A 21,572-nucleotide genomic window follows, 5' to 3' on the forward strand; every position below is an offset into this window, starting at 1 on the left:
TCTTCAAAAGGATGTTTACTTTGAGGAGTAACTTGGTCCACATACCACTATCTTGGACCAAAATGAACTGGATGGAAGACCACCTATGTTCAAGATGCAAACTAAATGACATCAATTGTATTAATTAACGATTAATTATATCCGAGGGGGTTACTAAAAAATATGTAAGATAGCACATGCAATCAATGGAAGGGCTTTTATAATTTTATGGAGTTACAAAAACTATGCATACATTAGGGGTTTTTTAATTCAAAAAGTGAAAACTTTCATATATAAGGGATACTTTAATCATCTCAAAATTTTTCGAAGGGGTGTCTATAGGTTATAAAAATCCATAGGTGTTTTTTAAATACCCCTTGATTGCACGCACGTGCTATATGGCATTTAAACATAGTGGCCCCTTCGGGACTTATATATGAACATGTACCAATTCTTTAAAATAAAGGAATTTGATTAATTAATTAATTCACTGATGTATTTTCTAACTATAGCATTGGGACTGTTGTAGATAGTCCTAAAATATTTTACATCAAGAGTTAGAATAAGAAATTTTCCAAAATCAACTTCATAGATTTCGCGTATGGTCCCACAATAATCTAATTGTGAGGAGAGAAGATTGGTATCAAGAATAAGAACTAATCTAAAATCAACTTCATGGATTTTGCATATGGTCCCACAATAATCTAATTTGGAGGAGAGAAGATTGGTATCAGAATCACTTGCTCGTCTATCTTGTATGAAGTTGGCCATGACTCCACAATCATATGTGACTCTCTTTGAATCTATGCATTCCACATGAAAATGCCATTTCTATGACATAATGCACTACACTTTTTGTACTACAAAAGAACAACATTAAAACAATAAGGATGCATTGTATAACAATTGTGACCATGAATAAATTACTTGAGGAAAAAGGTAAGAAGCTTGGGTCAATGTTTTCTTGGGTGTAGCCAATCGAGGAACTATTTACGGGGCCATTTTGAGGTTGTGATACGACGTGCTCCTGAGTGAAATTTTGAATTTTGCATGGATCTATGCTCTCATCGAAAATTTTCCCGATGTCATGATGTCGCACTGGCATAATAATGAGATGAAATCTATTTATTCTGAACACCTCAGAACTTGACACATGATAACTTCGCACTACATCGTGCACCTCTACACTACTTTGCGTAGCGCAGTTGGCTAACCACCTATCATCGTGCAGCCTTTTGTCGCATCTTTGCCACCTGTCACTAGGCAATGCGCCCATGCAAATCATTTAAATTCAAGGTTGTCTTGGAGAGACCACCACTCTTGTTCTTGGCATAATAATGAGACACAATCTATCATTCTGAACACCATCACAGTGCAGTCTTTGGCCTGGCCACCTGTCATTGTGCAGCCTTTTGTCGCAACTTTGCCACCTGCGTTGGGTAGCGTGCCCATGAAGATCATAGGTTATCTTCAAGAGACCACCACAATGGTTTTTGGTGTAATAATGAGACACAATCTATCATTCTAAACATCACCTCAATGCAGTCTCTAGCTTGACGACCCATCATCGCCTGAAATTCAAGGTTGTCTTGGAGCGACCACCACGCTGATTTTTAGAGTTATAGCTTCGTTACATATTTTTATGTATTATAAGAGGAGGTCTATGATGACCAATGTGATAGCAAACATAAGGAGATCTATGACAGCCACTGTGCTGGTTCTTGGAGTTATATATTTGTGTACCAAGGAAAATGTGTCTCCTTCTGCAACTAAGCAAAATGCAATTGACGATATGGTTCTTGAGGGGTCTCCTTTAGAGGAAAGGGGCATATCAACATGCCATATCTTTCCAATGGCATCCTGGATATTTTATAACGCATATCGATATGGCCCTTGCCTTTAGAGGGGAACCCTAAAGGGCCATATCGTCAACTGCATTTTCTGAAAGTTAATTGTATTTTTAAATATGTATCTCCATGCAACCACAACGGTGGGTCGATGGAGCTATTTTAGCGCTATTTTGGTCCTAAACCAATAAAATTGTAATCTACTTTATTGGTATTTTAGTCCTTGTTGCGGTAAATATAAATAAGGGTAAAAGTATTCCCAACCACCGTGGTGACTGGAGGCTCGATGGTGCCATCTACATAATCAACTACAATTCATCGAGTGAAAATTGAGCAAAAGATATTACAATGTATATCTACATCCAATAATAGGTTATATAAAAATTAAAAACTTATACTGAGCAAAAAGTGAATGGAGGATCTTACATTTATAAAAACTCAGCAATAGCTGAGAGCCTTAAAGGCCAAAAGATTACATCTAGAAACCATAACCATACATTAACAATAGTACATACTGAGAGCCTCAACTTGAACAAAAAGAGATTACATAAATGTAATAAAAGCTCAACAATTACTGAGAGCCTTAGAGACCAAAACATTCCATCCAGTGAGCCAAAAGATCGTTGAGAGCCTTAGAGGCCAAAAGATTACACCTAGCCATTGCAGGGTGGTTATGAGCCTCATTGAGCAAGAGGGAATTTGTACAACTCAGTATTGCCACCAGCCCAGCTTGTTGCATTAAAATGTTTTAAGGAGCCAATGGAGGAGACGATGGAGAGGACGAAGACCATGCAGATTTCCAGGACTTAGAGTACGCCCCCTCTAACAAGTAGAGATTACTCTCCTATGAAAATCCTGAGCCCTTTGTCAACATCTAGGGGGAACCCATACATCACAGCCATAAAGAGGCTAGAGCTGAGCATGTCATCTAAGGTGGTAACATGCAGATATGGGGGGAATCGACCATGGGAACGAAGGGTGTCCACTAGTGCCAACATTTCTACTCCAGGTGAGTGCAACACAATCACCTTATATGAGAAGGCAGATAACATTGGGATCACACTGCATCAAGGGGGGTGGTAGTAGGCATGGTGAAGATCAGTGGGTGAGCAACAGATGAGCAAGGGAGCGGATGAGTGATGAGAGTTGGAGGAGGGAGCGTGGAGCAAAGTAGAGCAGGGGAAGAAAAGAGCTAGAAGAGGTTGTGTGGAGCAAAGTATCAGAGCTGTGGAGCAAAGTAGCAAAGCATGTAGAGCATAGTAGAAGAGCAGGGGTCACATGAGAGCAGCATAGTAAAGTTCTAAATGCTACGGATCTTATATATTATAAAGTTCGAGCCACCGTGGTGGCTGGAGCCCAAGGTTCCATCCATATGAATTACATGCCACCGCGATGGAATATTAGGCGCCACCCCAGACGGGCTAGTAATCATGAAGCAGATGCCCGGTGGTGGGTGGGCAGCCCACTGTGGTGGTTGGTAATTAACTGCCACCTAGTGGAATCTTAGCCATGACAGACGTGGCTGATGAGAGCCACCACCACTGGGTTGTAATTACCACAAAAGTAAATCATGAAGCCTAATCACCTCTAATCACTCATTACCATGCACTCTAATACTCTATTAAGGATCCAAGCTCGATGACTGGTAATTTACTGCACTCTTAGTAGTCATGCATGCATGCCTTACAAGGTAATTATCGTAATTATTGGCTACTTATGACATAGATGCTCCACTAGGCCATGTATTAAATACACATAATGTACATTTTACTTTAAACATAAAAATATAGTACTAATGTACACATACACACACACACACACACATGCACACATCTATATCCCTCCTTTTTCTTCAAGCTATTTGACTACTGTCAAACAACTAGACTTGCATATAATCTTCATCAAATTCGGTACCTATTCAAGCTTTCCATGGATTAGATTTGACTTTGCAGTTCATCTATTATACCATTTCCCATTGCTACTAACCAACTACCATTTAATTGTCATTTGTCCTAGCTTCAATCATCAAATGTTATAGAGTACAAGCCTAAATGATGGTTGAGTAAGGATGAAGTAAGGGGAATCACATTCAAATTATTAGCATTTTAGGTGTGATTTTCATCCATTCCAAACTTTAATATTTATCAATTCAAATTGCAATTCTGAAGATACGTAAAACAACCCATATCAATTGATGAAATAATCCTTTGGGGGTCCACCTCCCAAAATTTTAGTGTACCACATACATTCAAAAGGAGGGGTAGTTTAATTCCACTTTTGGAAAAACTTTAATAGGTTTACAATAACAAGAGGGGGTTATTAATTCAACCTTAGGAAAAAATCCATTAGTTCATAAGTAAAGAGGAGTTGTTTTATTTGGAAAAACATTTTAGTTGAAGGGTTTCTTTAATACCCCTTGAATGCACGTGATACCTAGGATTTCTTAGTGGTGTACCCCCCAAGAAATAATCCATTTAAAACGATCAACTGGAGAACCTAGAGTGGAAAAAGGATGTGATTCATCTTATGTTTAGATTATGTTAATGATTTGGTAGGTTCTCAATAGATTAAATGGTTAGCATTGTCCCGTATTCTTTTCCCTCTTAGTTGTCCACTCACTTCAATGGTTTCTAGAGAATTCGTTTCTAGGATGAATTTCACTTGTTCAATTTTGGTTTATAAATGACATTGACTAAAGACGAGGCTTTTAGTAAGTTCAAAGAATGCAATGTAATGGTCGAGAAAGAAATGAAGAGGAAGGTGAAGAAGTTGAGATCAGACAAAGGTGGAGAGTTCACATCAAGTGAATACTTCAAGATTCTGTGATTGAGCATGCATTTGATATTGTGGATGTACTGCAAACATAGCTCCATGCAAAGGGGTGTGCATTTGCTTCCATCTCTTATCGGCCAAATATACCACTTGTTGCTTCTCCCTAGGAGCAAAGCGCACAAATTCTTTAACTTTTCATATTGCTTCTGACATCTTCCAATACACTTTACCCATAACAAAGGCATCGGCATCAACCATCCTCAATACTGTTACAAATGGTTCTACACCTTCTTTTATTCTTTCAACATTTTTCTAGAATAGAGATGATTGTATAAGATGTACACATTTAGAGCGTGGTATTGCGTACTGCATCTTTTTTTCTAGCCAATTCTCCCATCGTCTATCAGCAACAGTTTCGACTAAAGCTTGACGCACTTCCAACAATCTAGCAAGAACTAGAAAAGAAGTGACAAATCTAGTTTGACAAAGTTGCGTGAGTACTAGTTGCACAAATGGCAATTGTCCAATATCCTTCAACAATAAGTTGAGAGTATGAGTGCCACATGGCACCCATGTCAGAGTGGGATACTTTGCCATGTGGTCTTGTAATTCGATGCATTATCTGTTACTAATGCAGTAACATTCTCACAAAGAGATCCTAGAACTCCCACATACAAAAATCTATTCACATGAGATCTTAGAATCCCACAAACAAATTTCATAGACAAAAAAACAAGCTCATTTGTCACAAGAGATCTAAGGAACTCACCAAAGAGATCCTAGAACTCCCACGTACAAAAATCTATTCACATGAGGTCTAAGAAACTCAAGAAGGAGATCTTAGAACTCCCACAAATGAATTTCATAGACACAAAAACAAGCCCATTTATCACAAGAGATCTAAGAAACTCAACAAAGAGATCCCAAGGAGATCTTAAAACTCCCACAAACAAATTTCATAGACACAAAAACAAGTCCATTTATCACAAGAGATATAAGGAACTCACCAAAGAGATCCTAGAATTCCCACGTACAAAAATCTATTCACGTGAGATCTAAGAAACTCAACAAGGAGATCTTAAAACTCCCACAAACAAATTTCATAGACATAAAAACAAACATATTTCTCACAAGAGATCTAAGGAACTCAACAAGGAGATACTCAAACTCTGATAAAAAAATTTATCTCACAAGATATCTAAGGAACTCAACAAGGAGATCCTAGAACTCCCACAAACAAATTTCAAACGCATAAATATCTAAATTATTTTTATCACAAGAGATTGAAGGAACTCAATAAAGAGAACCTAGAACTCCCACAAATAAATTTCAAACACATAAATATCTAAAATATTTTTATCACAAGAGGTCGAAGGTACTCAATAAAGAGAACCTAGAACTCCAACAAACAAAAGAAAAGACCAAAACCAAAATCCAAACAAGAGATCTCAGGAACTCAGAATGAGATCCTAAAGCTCCTTAACAAAAATCTATCTTATTTTGAATCTTCTAGATTGCTTTCACAACCTTGAGGACCGTACTCCTTCTTTTCCTTTTTAGATCTCTTATGCTCAGCTGAGGAACCAAGCGTGAGATTAAAAAAATTGGCAAACAATGAGATTATATGCAAATCAAAGGAACGTATTCGTCCTAATACAAGTTTATTCATAGGAATACTTTATTTTACGAATATGTGGTGATGATGTGGTGATTTATATAAAAAACGTGGTGTGTCACCGTTTTTTAATCGATTTTTTCTTCCATTCAAATCATTCGAGTGATTTTCTCAATTTTTTCGATTCACGATTTTCTACTTAGAGTACTGTTATGGATAAATTTGACCAAAGTAAAAAGCATAAATATGTGTGTGTGCTTGTATGTGTGGCAATAGTATAATAAAATATGGTGTGCATAAGGCCCAAAGTTGAGGTGGTAAGGCATGACCATGTGCCACCCTTCCACGTAAGAGGACCCATAAGGTGTGTTGTACATAATCCATGGTAGTAATAATATAAAATGATAAGGTGGCATGGGTCCTCGAAAGGGTTGTTGCACACAATTGAGAGTGCGTAACCGCCTAGCCCACATGGGAGACTCTTCCACACACACCATGCATGTGGGAGGATGCATTTATTGGGAGAGACCCCCTCTCTTGGCTATAAAAGGAGGGGGCTATTCCTTGATGGGACATGCTCATTCTTGTAAGGCCACCTAGCTAGTACTTTGATCCCCCCCCCATCCTTCCTTTCCAATAAAGCATGACTCTCTTCCCTTGATGTCTATATCTCTGCATTCCACCTCCCATCATGTACATGCTCCTCTTCCCCCTCTTCCTTCCCCCTTGTGCCATAGTCCCCCTCTTCATTCCCACCTCTCTTAATCCCTTTTCCCCACCTATGTTAACACTTCTTTCCTCACGTTCCCTTTTCCTCCATGAACCTCGAGCATCGCCATGTCTAGCGTCTAGCCTCATGCATTGATTTCTTTTCTAGTTAATAGAATTGGTGTGGCTACTAGGATCAAAATCTCCATGGCTAGTGGCATAAAATTCATTACTCCTACGGTTGGGTGTAGTTCAATAGCACCTTTCGTGTGCGGTTCTCTGCTTCTGCACCTCCAATCTGTGTGTCTTCTGCTCGTAGTTCTCCATCTAAATGTTCAAAGTATTCCCTAACCTCTTCGCAACTAGCTACCGCCACCTTCGCCATGTGACTACCATAGAGCACAAGGTAGAGCTGAAGCCTGATGCGAAGCCTGTGGCTCAGAAGTATCAAAGATTAGGGCCCCTACAGATCGATGCTTTGTGCTCAGAGTTGAAAAAACTTGTAGAAGTTGGGTTTACTGTTCCGGTTCACAATACTAAATGGGTTTCACAAGTGGTAGTCACCCCAAAGAAAAATAACAAGTGGCGGGTCTGCATTGACTATAAGAAACTCAATGCGGCCACCAAGAGGGACCATCATCCTCTTCCCTTTCAAGACCTCATTCTTGAGAATGTAAGTGGTCATGAGATGTATACTTTTTGTGATGGTTACTCCGGGTTTTATCAAATTAGAATTGCTGAGGAGGATGTGCTTAAAACCACACTTGCCACACGTTGGGGGACGTTTGCATTCAAAGTAATGCCATTCGGCCTCACCAATGCTCCTACTACCTTTCAAAGATTTATGCAAATGGTGTTTGCTCCATATTTGGGGGTTTTCTTGGAGATGTTTTTAGATGATTTCTGTATATTCTCGACATGTAAGGAGCACATCATGAAGGTTAGGTTGGCCTTCCAAAGGGTCAATGATGCGAATGGTAGCCTCAACCCTGATAAATGCACATTGGAGCCACTCAAGGGAGGTTACTGGGACATATTGTCTCATCCGAGGGCGTCAAGCCTAACCTCGAGAAGGTAGAAGCTATCCTCAAGCTCTCCCCACTAACAACAAAACATCAGGTATGCTCATTTGTCAATCTAGCAGGATACTATCGCCGCTTCATTGATCAATACGATGCTTTGATGCATCCCATGACTATGCTATTAAAAGATGGAGTTGATTTCTCTTGGGATGAGGATTGTGATCATGGGTTTGTACAAATCAAGAGTGCTCTGGCTTTAGAACCCATTCTACACAATCTTGATTGGTCAAAGACTTTCTATATCAATCCTGGGTTTGGTGAGCATACTCTAGCAGGTATTCTTCTCCAGCAAGGGGAGGATCAGTTCATGTATCTCGTTTGATTTGCTTATTGACAATTGCTTGAAACTGAACGATGCTACTCTGAGGCTGACAAGCATGCTTTGTCTTTGGTATTCTGCATTGAGCAATTTAAGCATTATGTGGCTAGAAAGTCCATCATAATCTGCAACAATGGTCTTCCAAAGTAGGTTCTTCAATCACCAAATCCCATGGGCCGGTTGGCCAAATGGTTCGTAGTTTTACAAGAAAATGATTTTTCTTTCAAAAATTTTAAAGGGGGTTGTTCCAACTTGAAGAATGCTTTGATTGATTTGGTGGTATCTATAGATTTTTGACCGCTTTCTCCTTTCCACCAGAAAGTACTAGCTATGAGAGAAAGAAGATCCGCAGAGATAGTAGGCGCTACACTCTCCTTGATGGGGTGTTATACCGTCAAGGCCTGGATGGGGTACTAAGACGGGCCATTGATGCAGATGAAGTACCTAAGGTATTGAAGCACTATCATGATGGATTTTGTGGAGGCCACTATGCTGGTGACTATACAGCTAAAAAGATTTTACATGCTGGGTACTATTGGCCAACCTTGTTCAAGGATGTCACTATGTATTGCAAAACTTGTGAACCATGCCAATTCTTTGGTAGGAAGGATTTGCGTCCTGGGCAACATCACCCAGTGATGTCCATCCATGTGTTTCAGAAGTGGGGAATAGATTTTGTTGGGCCCCTGCCCATGACTACCTGCAAAAAGAAGTATCTTTTGGTAGCCACTCAGTATGTCACTAAGTGGGCTCAAGCTATCACCCTCCCCACTGCAAATGGTAAGGCAGTTTCAAATTTCATATTTGAACATATTTGCACAAGGTTTGGGACACCCATGGAAATAGTATCTAACCATGGGAGTCCATTCTTAAATGAAGCAGTGGAGTTGCTCATGGATCGCATGGGTATTGATCATCGCACTTCTAGCATCTATCATCCAGCGTCCATGGGACAAACAGAGCAGACCAACGGCCTCCTTTGTAAAACCATGGGAAAAATGGCCATAGGGAACAGAAGCCAGTGGGATCAGGTCATTGAAGTCGTGTGGACTTACAACATCACCCATAAAACGTCTATAGGTCACACTCCTTTTGAGTTGGTGTACGGTACTGAGGTAGTTTACCACTAGAGATAGAGATTTCGCCCTTGAGATTGGCACGAGAACAGAGGATGACAGAAGATGAACATGTAGAGGCCAGGTTGGTACAACTTGAGAAGTTAGATGAAACTCGATGCCTTGCACTACATTAAACAAAGATCCAAAAGAATTGACAAAAGGACCGCTTGGATGCTAAAATTCACAAGGGATGGGAAAGACACTTTGCTGAGGCAAATGTTGTGCTATGCTTTGATAACAGATTGGACCACCAAATGGATAAGAAGTTCCTACCACTATGGACTGGTCCATACAAAGTCATCAAGGAACGTAGCAATGGGTCTGTACAAGTTCAGGAGCTGCATGAGCCATATGGCAAGAAGGTGATCAACAAGCGTTATCTCAAGCCCTTGTTTGCACGTGATGGTCCCAGGCATGGAAATGCTGTGCATTCCCTGCCTGGGGGGGGGAAACTGTTATGGATAAATTTGACCAAAGTAAAAGGCATAAATATGTGTTTGTGCTTGTATGTGTGGCAATAGTATAATAAAATATGGTGTGCATAAGGCCCAGGGTTGAGTGGCAAGGCATGACCATGTGCCACCCTTCCACGTAAGAGGACCCATAAGGTGTGTTGTACATAAGCCATGGTAGTAATAATATAAAATGATAAGGTGGAAAGTCCAAGAATGCAAGTTAAATAATGGGAAAGTAGGATGAGGTGGCAAGATTCCTTGTGCCAACCCTGCACTTGTCCTCCTAGATGTTTGAACATATTATAAAATTGGGAAGAGACCAAGGGAGTATCTTAGACTTGGGATATGGGGGTTGATTTATGTGGAAAAATGAGGCAAAGGGTTGTCGCGCACAATTGAGAGTGAGTAACTGCCTAGCCCACATGGGAGACTCTTCCACACACCATGCATGTGGGAGGATGCATTTATTGAGAGAGGAGTGAGAGAGACCCCCTCTCTTGGCTATCAAAGGAGGGGGCTATTCCTTGATGGGGCACGCTCATTCTTGTAAAGCCACCTAGCTAGTACTTTGATTCCCCCCTCCCCCCATCCTTCTTTTCCAATAAAGCATGACTCTCTTCCCTTGATGTCTCCATCTCTACATTCCACCTCCCATCATGTACATGCTCCTCTTCCCCCTCTTCCTTCCCCCTTGTGCCATAGTCCCCCTCTTCATTCCCACCCCTCTTAATCCCTTTTCCCCATCTATGTTAACGCTTCTTCCCAGCTGAGAGTTCGTAGATGTTGTTGCGTCGTGTACCTTTACCAATGACCTTCCTTTGAAGATCCAAAATCTGTGTGCCATTTTTATCGAATTGAAGTTTGAGGTCCCGATCCATGATCGCAGAAACGGACAACAAGTTCCTCTTGATATCTGGCACATAAAGAACATCGGACAACTGTTTTACAACTCCATTTGACTTGAGAGCAATCATACCTTTTCCTTTTGCTAGACATTTTGCATCATTGCCGACTGCTACTAGGATGTCATTCCTTACCGGATGTAGAGAGGTATACCAATCCTTCCGACTGGTCATGTGGCGTGATGCACCACTGTCAATAATCCAAGGTTCTTCCGCAGGTACATGACTTGCCTCCGTGCAGATCTCCTCAATTGCTATGAACAGCTCTACTGGTGCTGCCTGTGTGTTGTTCCTTGACTCTTTCTTTACTCTGTTCTTCTCATCTGCAATCTTTTTCCGGCACTCATTCTATTTGTGCCCTGCCTTGTTGCAATAGAAGCACTTGATCTTCTTCTTTCTCTTTTTATCATCAGAATAAGATGGGTTACCAGAGTTCTTACCCTTACCTTTCTTTGATCCAGCCGAGGAAGCCAAATCTTCTCCAGTCCTTGTCTTTTGACGCATCTCCCTACGCTGAAATCCTCAAAGTTGAGGGGCGGATTTCTGTTTTGCGTATTCAGCACCGTAACAAGACCGTCATACTTTGGTGGGAGAATCTGCATGCACCTTCGTGCTAGATTCTCGCTGGTGATGGTGATGCCAATCGCAGTCATCTGATCACGCAGATTCTTCACCCTGGTGATGAACTTCTCTGCCGTTTCAGACTCAAACAGTTTCATGTTCGCGAGTTGAGTCTCCAAATTCTGAATCCGCGTCTAATTCGTGGTCTCGTACTGATTTTTCAAGACCGTCCATGCCTCCTCCCCTATGGTGACATGTTGAATTAATGCCATGATAGAATCTCTTACACTGCAGACAATAGAACACAGCGCATTTGCATTTCTTCTTGTCCACGTGAGAATCTCATCCGCAGTTGGTACTATATGTTGTCCTACAATGGCTGGATTCGATCTCGCAACTGGCTTCACGTCCACCCCAGTAGCAGTATCCCAAAGCTCATATGCGCTTAGGATGGTCTTCATCTTGAACTTCCAGAGTGGATAGTTAGTGCCGCGTCCAACTTTTCACTTTTGCCAAACGGTGGGATTCGCAGTCTTGCAGGTTGGGCCATCTCTCACAATCTGCTCACAAATAGAAACACACTATCAAATCTTCTTGCCAGAGCCCAAGCTCTGATACCATGTAAGAAAATAATACAACGTCTATGCTCAATAGATAACAGGATCTCGTATGCAAGAGAGAAAAGCAGATACTATGGAGAATCAAAAATTTGATTACTATAAAACTGATACAATAGATGGCGCTGCCTCCCAGCCGTGCGCTCCTATGAGAGAAGCTTCGATGGCGTGCTGGAAACAATAGACGACAGAGGCTGGATGCTAAGGAATCAGGGTTGCTATAGCCAGTGATGAATATGGGCTTCATGGGCTTGCTCTTATATAGCCACCAGTCGTAGTCGGTTAGACCCAATTGGGAGACCAACCCAATCGACCCAAAATGGCCAACTGGAGGTCGGTCCCGAAATAGGCCACTGACCACACGATAGAACCGTGGTGCAGAATAGAGCAACTCACCTATGGTGTCCGTTCTGCCTAGAGCCATCTGAGATCATCTGGGGCTCCAAACGGGCCCTGCAACCCGAGAGTGGGCTGCCTCGGGAAATGCTCCATCTACCCTCACTGCGGTCAGTCATGGGATGCCTTCCCGCACTTGCATGTAGCCTAGTTGGTAGTGTGCCAACTCTATCTGAAGCCTTCCAGCCATCAGGCCACACATGGCCCCCATCTGGTGTCCAAACTAGGACCTACTAGATCACCGAGCTACTCAAATGCCTTCTCCTCATATGGGGGGCTTACAAGTAGAGTTAGCTGGTTCCTGCGTAGTTACACGAGAGTGGAGCATTGATATCTAATAGAAAACATGTGGAAATCGATCACGCAAGGTCCTCCCTCCATGCTCTACCATTGTCCTCACCAAATTTTGTACACCACTTTCACCATTTTGGAAAGCTATCTCAATGATGTCCTGATCGACATTCATTAAGAAGAGTACATTCTCATTTTTGAGCACCTTCCTCTGAGACTTTGTGAGATCAGGTTGTTGACACTTCCTCTTCTCACCTACGTGAGCCATCTCATATGCAGTAAGCTGCAACATAGAATTCAAAAAAGAATTCATTGCCAGGTGCAATAAGAATATCAATGCAAGCAGTCTAAGAAATTACTTAGGTATAACCTCTCAACTCAAGCTCAAGCCTCAAATCATGTAACATACTATAGAAAATCAAAACACAAAAAATGATCTAGGTATAACCTAATCATGGACTTCACCATCTAACACTAGGATTCAACTACAACACATAACTATCAAGGGATAGTTGAGTGCCAGACTAAGTGTCTAAAAGCACATCGCATGATTTCTAACTTAGGCTGCAACACACACCTATCCAGGGACAGTTGAGTGCCAAATTAAGTGTCTAAGACAACATCGCATGATATCTAACTTAGACTGCAACACACAACTATCAAGGGACAGTTGAGTGCCAGACTAAGTACTTGAAAAAATCTCTAAACTTAGACTATAACACACAACTCTCAAGGGAGAGATGAGTGCCAGAATAAGCATCTATGAAAACATCACTAAGCTTGGACTATAACACACAACTCTCTTAAGAGAGATGAGTGCCAGCCCAAGAGTTCCTACAAACAAGCATTTTTATATAAACTGAGACTGCAACACATAACTCTCTTAAGAGAGATGAGTGCCAGTCTCAGGTAAAAGATAATAATTTATATTATAATTAAAATTGCAAGACACGACAAAAACAGACTGCAACACACAACTCTCACAAGAGAGATGAGTGCCAGCCTGTCTACATGCTTAAATACAATACAAAATAAATATTAAACAATTTAAAAAGACTACAACACACAACTCTCCTAAGAGAGATGAGTGCCAGTCTTAAACAAAACAAGAGAGAGAGAAACATTGATTACTAACGAAAGACTATAACAAAAGCAAGGTGATGTAAGGTACCTATGACGAGAGCTGGTAGGTATGGAAGTAAGCAAGAGGTAGCAGGTAGGCAACCAAGAGGTGGAAGGCAGGCAAGCAGGTGGCTCAAGAATACAGCTGGATGTATTCGTACGAATACCAAAAATAACAATTGTTTCAAATTTATACTACGTTTATTCGTACAAATGAAATCGTTTATTCGTACGAATAAAGGTTTATTCGTACGAATAACCTATTTGTATGAATAAAGTAGGAAAAATCGTTGGATTTGTTTTAATTCAGGAAAATCGTGATTTTTCGCATTTTTTCGAATCGAAAAAAAAATTCGAGTGAATTAATGCAACTTAGATAGTATTACTTGAGAGAATCCCTTACCAACCTTAATAAAAATCCTAACTCTTCATTCATCAAATAGGATCACTTCTTCTAGGAGCATTCCATTGGAAACTTATAAATGTGGAGCTAAAATGTGAATAGTATATGTTCAAAAACTTTTAACATGAATAGATCCAACACTTTGGATAACCTCTCCAAAATCCATGTCAAGTCATTCTTGAGTCAAGCAATATCATTTATTTTAAAGGAGGAAACCTTTCAAATTTTCTTTCTTGAAAATACAACTAAATTGTTAAGCCATTCATAGGCAAGCTATGATGGAATGAAAAAATATATGAGTCTGAGAATATAGCATCAATTGCTAGTAGAACTCCAAAGAGGAAAAAGTAGAGACCAAGCCCAATACTACAAATTAAGTCCTAGAACATGATAAAACAAATTTAGTCCTAGAACATGATAAAATAAATTCCAATGATGTTCATCAAGAGTAGAGATCAATGTATGAAAGAAAGCGTAGCATCATTGTGCCAAGGCGAGAGAGAGAAAAAAGCATTGTAGAAATCAAGAAAATGCAAGAAGAGCACCTACTCATTGCTAAAAGGAAATTCCCAATAGTAACATCCTTAAATTTCCACTGCATAAACTAATCTACCCAAATTCCATGTTGCATGTTGGGAGATTCTAGAAATTTTTAATATAAAACACCCTTTTGTATATTAACCTTTGGGTCTTGATTTACTTCCTTATGTATATATACATTTGTAAATAATGGAACTAATAAAAAACCATCTATTGAACTCATGTGATGGGGTTACATATAATGTGTGACCCTCTCGAGAAGAGTATTTAGGGTGTTTTTTGATAAATTTTGGATTTGCAATATAATGGATCCTGCGGCATTGGAACATTATAGATAGCATTGTATTTGCATAGATGCATATGAGTTCTAAACTCTTCAAAAAAATAAAAAAATAACACCAAACCATGCAACAAAGGCCTAAGTAAATCTACAACTGTCCTTCGAGGAGGCATCTTAGGGATGTAACAAGATGGGTACAATAAGATATAATTTTGTGGTTAAAGGGAAGGATGTGTGTGCAATGGCATGGTATAACATATATGGCATCCCAAAGACCTCATTTTATAGTATGAATAGGTGTGTAGTGATCCATCCATGGGAACAAAGGGGTTTTAAGGAAATCCTAGGATCACACTGAGATGGGAAGAGCAATCATGAAAGACTTTGCAGAGAAGAAAGCAAAGAAAAGGCCACATAAAATTTGAACAAGACAAGATGGGTCAAGAAAAACACAATTGGTAATTCTAGACAATGTATAAGAAAGTAGGCATCTTGAGAAAAGTTAATACAACATTGAAACAACTAGGATATAAGTAGATGTCTATGTCCACATAGGTTCCATTGTTTCACAGTTGCAATGGCCTCACAATCATCATAATCTCCCATAATGCATGCACTACAAAAGCAAGAAAGCTACCGTGTTTTGAGACAAAGGTAGTTGTCTAAAAAGCCCCATATGCTGTGCGAATTTCATGTCCCTTTAATTTTGTTATAGTCATATCTCTTTCTCCTCTCTACGTCATCCACCCTCACCTCATGGAACACTCTGTGAACTAAGCTATCATTGAGTCTCTTTTTACAAATAGTGTTTTAAAGACACCACCAATATGAGTATATCTAAATCCCATACCATGATACTATTTCATGGTGAGTTCCATATTAACCAAATTCCCAAAATTAATGGGATTTTTCTCATTTGAGAATTCCCAAAGTATTTGAAAATTCCCAAATTCACTAATATGGTGTTTAAACATAAATGCTATGTGCACATGGGTGGGGGCATAAAACATATTTGAGTGAGCCCTACTACTTTGACCTATTAAAATTTGAAATTGACAAGGCATGCTTATCTCTTTGTGTTATCCACCCTCCCCACAATTTGCCCCCCACAAAAGAGAAGAAATAAATAGTCACAGCCCCACCAACATTTACTTCTTACCACTCACATCACATTTTATTAAATCATACATGACACCATTTTACTGCTTGCCTAAAACCTTAAAAATGATAGTGAATATGTTAATCACACCACTCAAAATGTTGCATATTAGATAAACTATGCAAAAATAAAAAAGTTATTTAGTAAGGATGTATACTTTTCTCATGAGAAAGTAGAACCCATGTTGATAGGCTTTACTGTGCATGACTTTATTTACCCCATGACATTGCAAGTATTAGAAAATGGAAGTTAGGATCTACTAATTCGACCACGTGATGAAAGTCCAAAATTTATGGACTTCAAATCTAGAAATAGAACAAAAAAGCCATGATCAACAAGTGATCAACAGATCAACATGCTACACAATTTCTTTATAGTCCTTTAATCTAATTGCCTAATAGGGAGGAGGGACAAGAGTAACTAATAAATTTTATTAAAAGGTCAATGTGCCTACTTATTTAGGATACTTACCTACTCTATCCCCACTTGAATCCATTGTAATGCATTATTGACCTCTGAATCTTTGTAACATATCTTTTAGTTTTAGCAACCAAACTTCAAATGTGAGGGGCAGTAGTGGGCTAATATGGTTTCTTAAAATCATTTTTTAAAGGGAATTATTCTATCACTTTGGATAAATTTCAAAGTTTCTACTCTAAAGGGATTTCAAACTTATATGTAAGGGGTCCTTAACTGTCCTTTAATTCACATGATGTGCCCAAGGGTATTTTATTGTTGGCAGCAAACACCCCTTCTTCATCCCCTTCTTGAACACATCTGCACCAAGTCTTTTTGTACCTCTTTACGATGATCAAATAGCTACATTATATTCAAGGAATTTTCATAGGGTATAATTCATTTGCTAAGTTGCCTTACCAAATGGAGTAACTTACGATAGTGATGCCATGGGTTTGTAAATCCCATTCCAAACCCATTCTTAAGAAGCTAGTTCAGAATAGAAATAGACCTCTCATTTGAACATAATGCCTCTAGGAACCAAGATAGAGTATATTGGGTTTATAAAACAAGCATGAAAAATCATCCTAGTTATATCATCAATTGTTAACACATGACATGCAACTTTTGGATGGGTTAAAAGTGGGAAATGAACTTTTTCACAAGAACTAAGACCGATTGATACCCATCTTATCACCCTTGATGTGCCTGCATCCAGAGATACCTATATTCTAATATATTTTAGTAATGCAATTACCTTTCAAAAGTGAAGTTATTGACCATGGGGACTCAAGACTTAAAATCCCCAAGTGTATATCTTCTTTGGTTAGTGAACCTTTAGAGGGAACCTCCGAGGTAAACTAGGACCGAAGGATTTCAATCGCATTACAACTAACACCTAACCTCCATGGCCAACCAAAGATCCTAAGCAAGAGCCATTTTCTTATTGCAAAAATATCTATAGTTTGCAAGAAATGAATTTCTTGGTCCCTTCATAGCTTAGCCTTGCAAAAGAAGCATATTGCATTCAAAGGGGACAAATGCCTATATAAGTTACAATATAATATGCAAACAACTTGAGCAAGGGGTACCATTCTTTAACGATTAGCACCTTGGCCCCATCAATTTAGGTCTGGCGTAGCATTCATGCGCTAGTGCCCATTTACTTTAGCCAAAATATATATAAGTTTGTAAGGCACAAATATCTTGGCCGATCCATTCCTTAGCCTTGCAAATGAAGCTTAAGTCTTCCTATCTACCATGCTGCATGTAGTAGGCCAAACATCTATTTTGCCAAATTGCTTTGCCATAGTATTGGCATCTTCAAAAAATGTGCTTTTCGACTTCGTAGCCAACCCCATACAAAGGGCATAAACTATTGATAGCCTACTACTATGACAAGTGACCTTTGGCTAACTAATATCCATGTTGGTTCAATATGCTGGTGGATAATACACCAAACCTTCTAGTCCCCATGAGTGTGCAGATCCTTCAACCCCGAAAGTTGGGAGAGTCCCTAAATCTGTATCATATTATATTAAGACCTTGGCCCTTCGCTTAAAGCCTATTGCTGCCAGATATCATCAGAGCTACTCAGACATGAAACTGCCTAGATAAGTTGTGCAATATGTAGACAATTTGAGCAAACAGGTATAGTTCTTTCATCAGTGGCATCTAGCCCATCAATTCATATGCTAATGGGTAGTACACCAAACCTTCTAGTCCCTATGTGTCTACAAATCCTTAAATCCCAAGAGTTGGAAGAGTCCCTTACTTACCATATTGTATTCGAAGAGGAAGAGAACACATGCCTAGATAAGCTACCATGTGTCGACAATTTGAGTAAAGGGGTACAATTCTTTAATCATTAGCATCTAGCCCATCAATTCAAACGTGGTGTAGCATCATGGCCTAGTCCTCATTTTCCTTTAGCCAAAATACATATACTTTGTAAGAAATAAATATCTTGGTAAACGACCATTTGTTTTAGCCAAAATATATATGTAGTTTATAAGAAACATACTTTGTAATAAACATCTTGGTAAACGATCATTTCTTTTAGCCAAAATATATACACTTTGTAAGAAATGGATATCTTGGGCCTTCATATCTTAGCCTTGCAAATGAATCTTAAGATAAATATCTTGGGCCCTTCCAAAGACAAATATCTTCTTTTCTTTTTAAGGTCACACAAGAGTACTCTCACTCACACACAACCCACTACTCTCATTCACACACGCACCACTCTCACTCACACAAGGAACGGGATGGGCGTAGCCTTCGGAACATCCCTGAGGGGGTTTGAACACGAGGAACGGCTCACGTTGGCTGGCGAGTGCCCTATCACCTCACCTATCGTTGTTCCTTTGAAGCTTAAGTCTTTGGGGGCGCACGATGTGAAGGGGAGGAGGGTCACTACATATATTCCGAGGCATACAGTAACATTTTAAACGTATTTGATAATATTTTCCAGTACGTCTTCTCTATACTATATACATGATAGTAAACGTTATAATCTTGGAACAGGAAGTGGTTGTTGCTCGAATTGTTGGAACTTCCCTTGTCTGTAGAACAGCAAGGTTTGAGCTGTTTGGGAGGCAATAATTCAAGACGGTGAGCTAGAGTCTACTGCATTTCTCACCTCAGATTGACGGTAGTCCTGTCGATCGTAACACCTCCTGTATCCGTTGAGTTTCGAAGAGCGAGTTTCGATGAGCCGTAGGCTAAACCACTCATCGATTGCTGTTCATCTTCTACCTTGTTCATCTCCTAGTATTATGTAGTATGCTGGCAGCTTCTGTGGAGTCTGTGCATGAGTCTGACTATCTCCAACTGAGCTTCCCGCCTTGCCCACTTGGACTCCCATAATTTTGAAGGGTGTTAGACTCTCGTAGATTCCCGAGGATTCTACAACTTATTACTAAATCTCTTCATTTGAGGCGTCTGTCTATCTTTTGTTTAGAAGACATCCCTGTTTTCTTTCTCTCTTCTCACATGTTTCCCTCTCTCTATGCTCCGGTTTCGAAATGGTTTGCCGACTTCCAACAATATTGTTTGCCCTTCTTCGCTGTGCTATACACACTCTAGTTGTGCCCTCTCCATCATCTCAACTGTGAGAAGGCAGGTTTCAAAACGCTAGAGGCATTTGCTAGCCGAAGAAAAGCTGCAGACTCATAAAAGGGAGTTTCAACAGGGGAATTGCAACGGGCTCGAGGAATATATAGACTGCCTCCTATCCTGACGGTTTGTTCGTTCTTATTGATACCAACCATGAGTTTTGCAAGCTCGTTGTCCCTTAATGCAAAGGCTTAATTCTTGCAAATTGCCTTAAGCTAGACAAGGGCTGAAGTATATTTCAATTCTTCTCTAGTTTCTTTATGGCTTCTGTCGTAGGATCTCATAACGAGAGATACGAAGATTTCTATGCTCGATGGATTCAAAGGCAGGTGGAAATGACAAGGGACCTAGAAGAAGCGCTTGACAGCGATATGACGGAGGCTGAACTAAAGGAACTGGTTACAAAGGTCGAGCAGCACTATAAGGTTTATTATGACATGAAATGCAAGGCTGTTCACCAAAACATTTTACAGGTATCAACTCCATCTTGGAGAACCCCTCTGGAGAAGGCTTTCTTGTGGTTAGGCGGATGGCGTCCTTCTATGGCTTTTCAGTTAGCTTACGCGCTAGCTGGCCAATATATTGAGACGGAACTCGCAGAGTTTCTGGAAGGCATTGATAGTCCCACGTTGGGTTCTTTGTCGGCCTCACAACTTTCCGAGATTAGCGAACTACAGACATCCACAATCAAAGAAGAAGAATCACTTGGCCATCATATGGCCTTGTTGCAGCAGAGTATTGCAGATCAGCCGCTTCTTAAGTTGGTTCAGGCAGACATGATGGGGGGAGTGTCCGAAGATTGCACTGACGGTGTCAAGAACGCTATCACCGAGAAATTGAAAACTCTGGAGGATCTTTCCATGCAGGCAGACTCCTTAAGGCACAGCACTCTCGAAAAACTTCTTAAAACGTTTGACACACTTCAAAGGGCTCAGTATCTAGTAGCTGCAGCTAAACTTCAGGCTACCTTAAGGCGTGTTGGAAAGAAGATGCACGGAGAAAGCGAAGATGTCGTGTTGTTGTAAGGGTCATTTTAATGTTACCACCTAGCTTGTGCTTGACCTCAGATCATGCGATGGCTTCTGTATTAGTGTTTTGTTGAACGCCTTTGTCTGTCAACCGGTTGCCGCAAGGTCCTATAATTCCAACCCATTTGTTTTTGGAATCTGTGTCTATCTGGGCCTATGACTTGTATAGAAGTGATTGGGCATTGCTATACGTTGGGCATTTTGGTAGTTTAAAGAAAGTTAACGCGGTTTTTGGAAACCAATGGAAACTGTTCAGAGCATTCCCGAAGCTTTAATTTGTTATAACGATGGGCATGGAGACCAATTTCTCGACCAATAGTTTAGATTTCATAGCGAGCAGTGACACTCAAGCGGTTTGGGCGTTTGCTCCATTGAGCTTGTTGTCGTGCTGCTCAATTTGCTGGAGAAAACCAGTGGTGCACGGATAGTTGTGTCCATCATTGGCCTTGTACTATATGTTAGCATGTGATTGGGACAATAATAAATAATTATAATCAACAGATTTCATCTTGGTCACTTCACAAGAAGGGTCACCGTTGACACCACCGAACCAAACATTTGGTTACTTTAACTTTGTTATTATCATGTACGTTTGTGCATATTATGTCATTCAATGTAATAGAGGTACAAGGGTTTGCACCATTAGCATAAAAATGTGATCAAAGACTCAAGACAAGATAGTGGGGCATTCTCGCCTTTGTGAATGGATGTGGAATGAGGCTTGTGTTACCTATGGTGGGTCGATGCCGATCGGGTATAGCCAATCATAAAACTATTTTCAGGGCAATTTTGGGGCCGCAACGCG

The 21,572-nt window shown here is 40.1% G+C and overlaps 1 protein-coding gene and 1 long non-coding RNA gene across 2 annotated transcripts; both read left to right on the plus strand.

Annotated features, from left to right (window-relative positions):
* Window positions 1-18,886: 18,886 nt before the first annotated feature.
* On the plus strand, window positions 18,887-19,888 carry LOC147884045 (uncharacterized). The gene is made up of 3 exons (XR_015543611.1): window positions 18,887-18,957; window positions 19,153-19,235; window positions 19,747-19,888. It is a non-coding gene; the product is annotated as an uncharacterized LOC147884045 (long non-coding RNA).
* A 110-nt stretch (window positions 19,889-19,998) lies between these two features.
* Window positions 19,999-20,882, plus strand: LOC147884046 (protein DOG1-like 3). Its single transcript, XM_087399055.1, has one exon. The coding sequence runs from the start codon at window positions 20,000-20,002 to the stop codon at window positions 20,762-20,764; it is 765 nt and encodes a 254-aa protein (XP_087255181.1). The 5' UTR covers window position 19,999; the 3' UTR covers window positions 20,765-20,882.
* Window positions 20,883-21,572: the final 690 nt, after the last annotated feature.

This window comes from Dipteris shenzhenensis, chromosome 27 (genome assembly GCF_047967505.1).
Source record: "Dipteris shenzhenensis isolate YYH24624 ecotype China chromosome 27, Dip_SZ_1.0, whole genome shotgun sequence".
NCBI lineage: Eukaryota > Viridiplantae > Streptophyta > Polypodiopsida > Gleicheniales > Dipteridaceae > Dipteris > Dipteris shenzhenensis.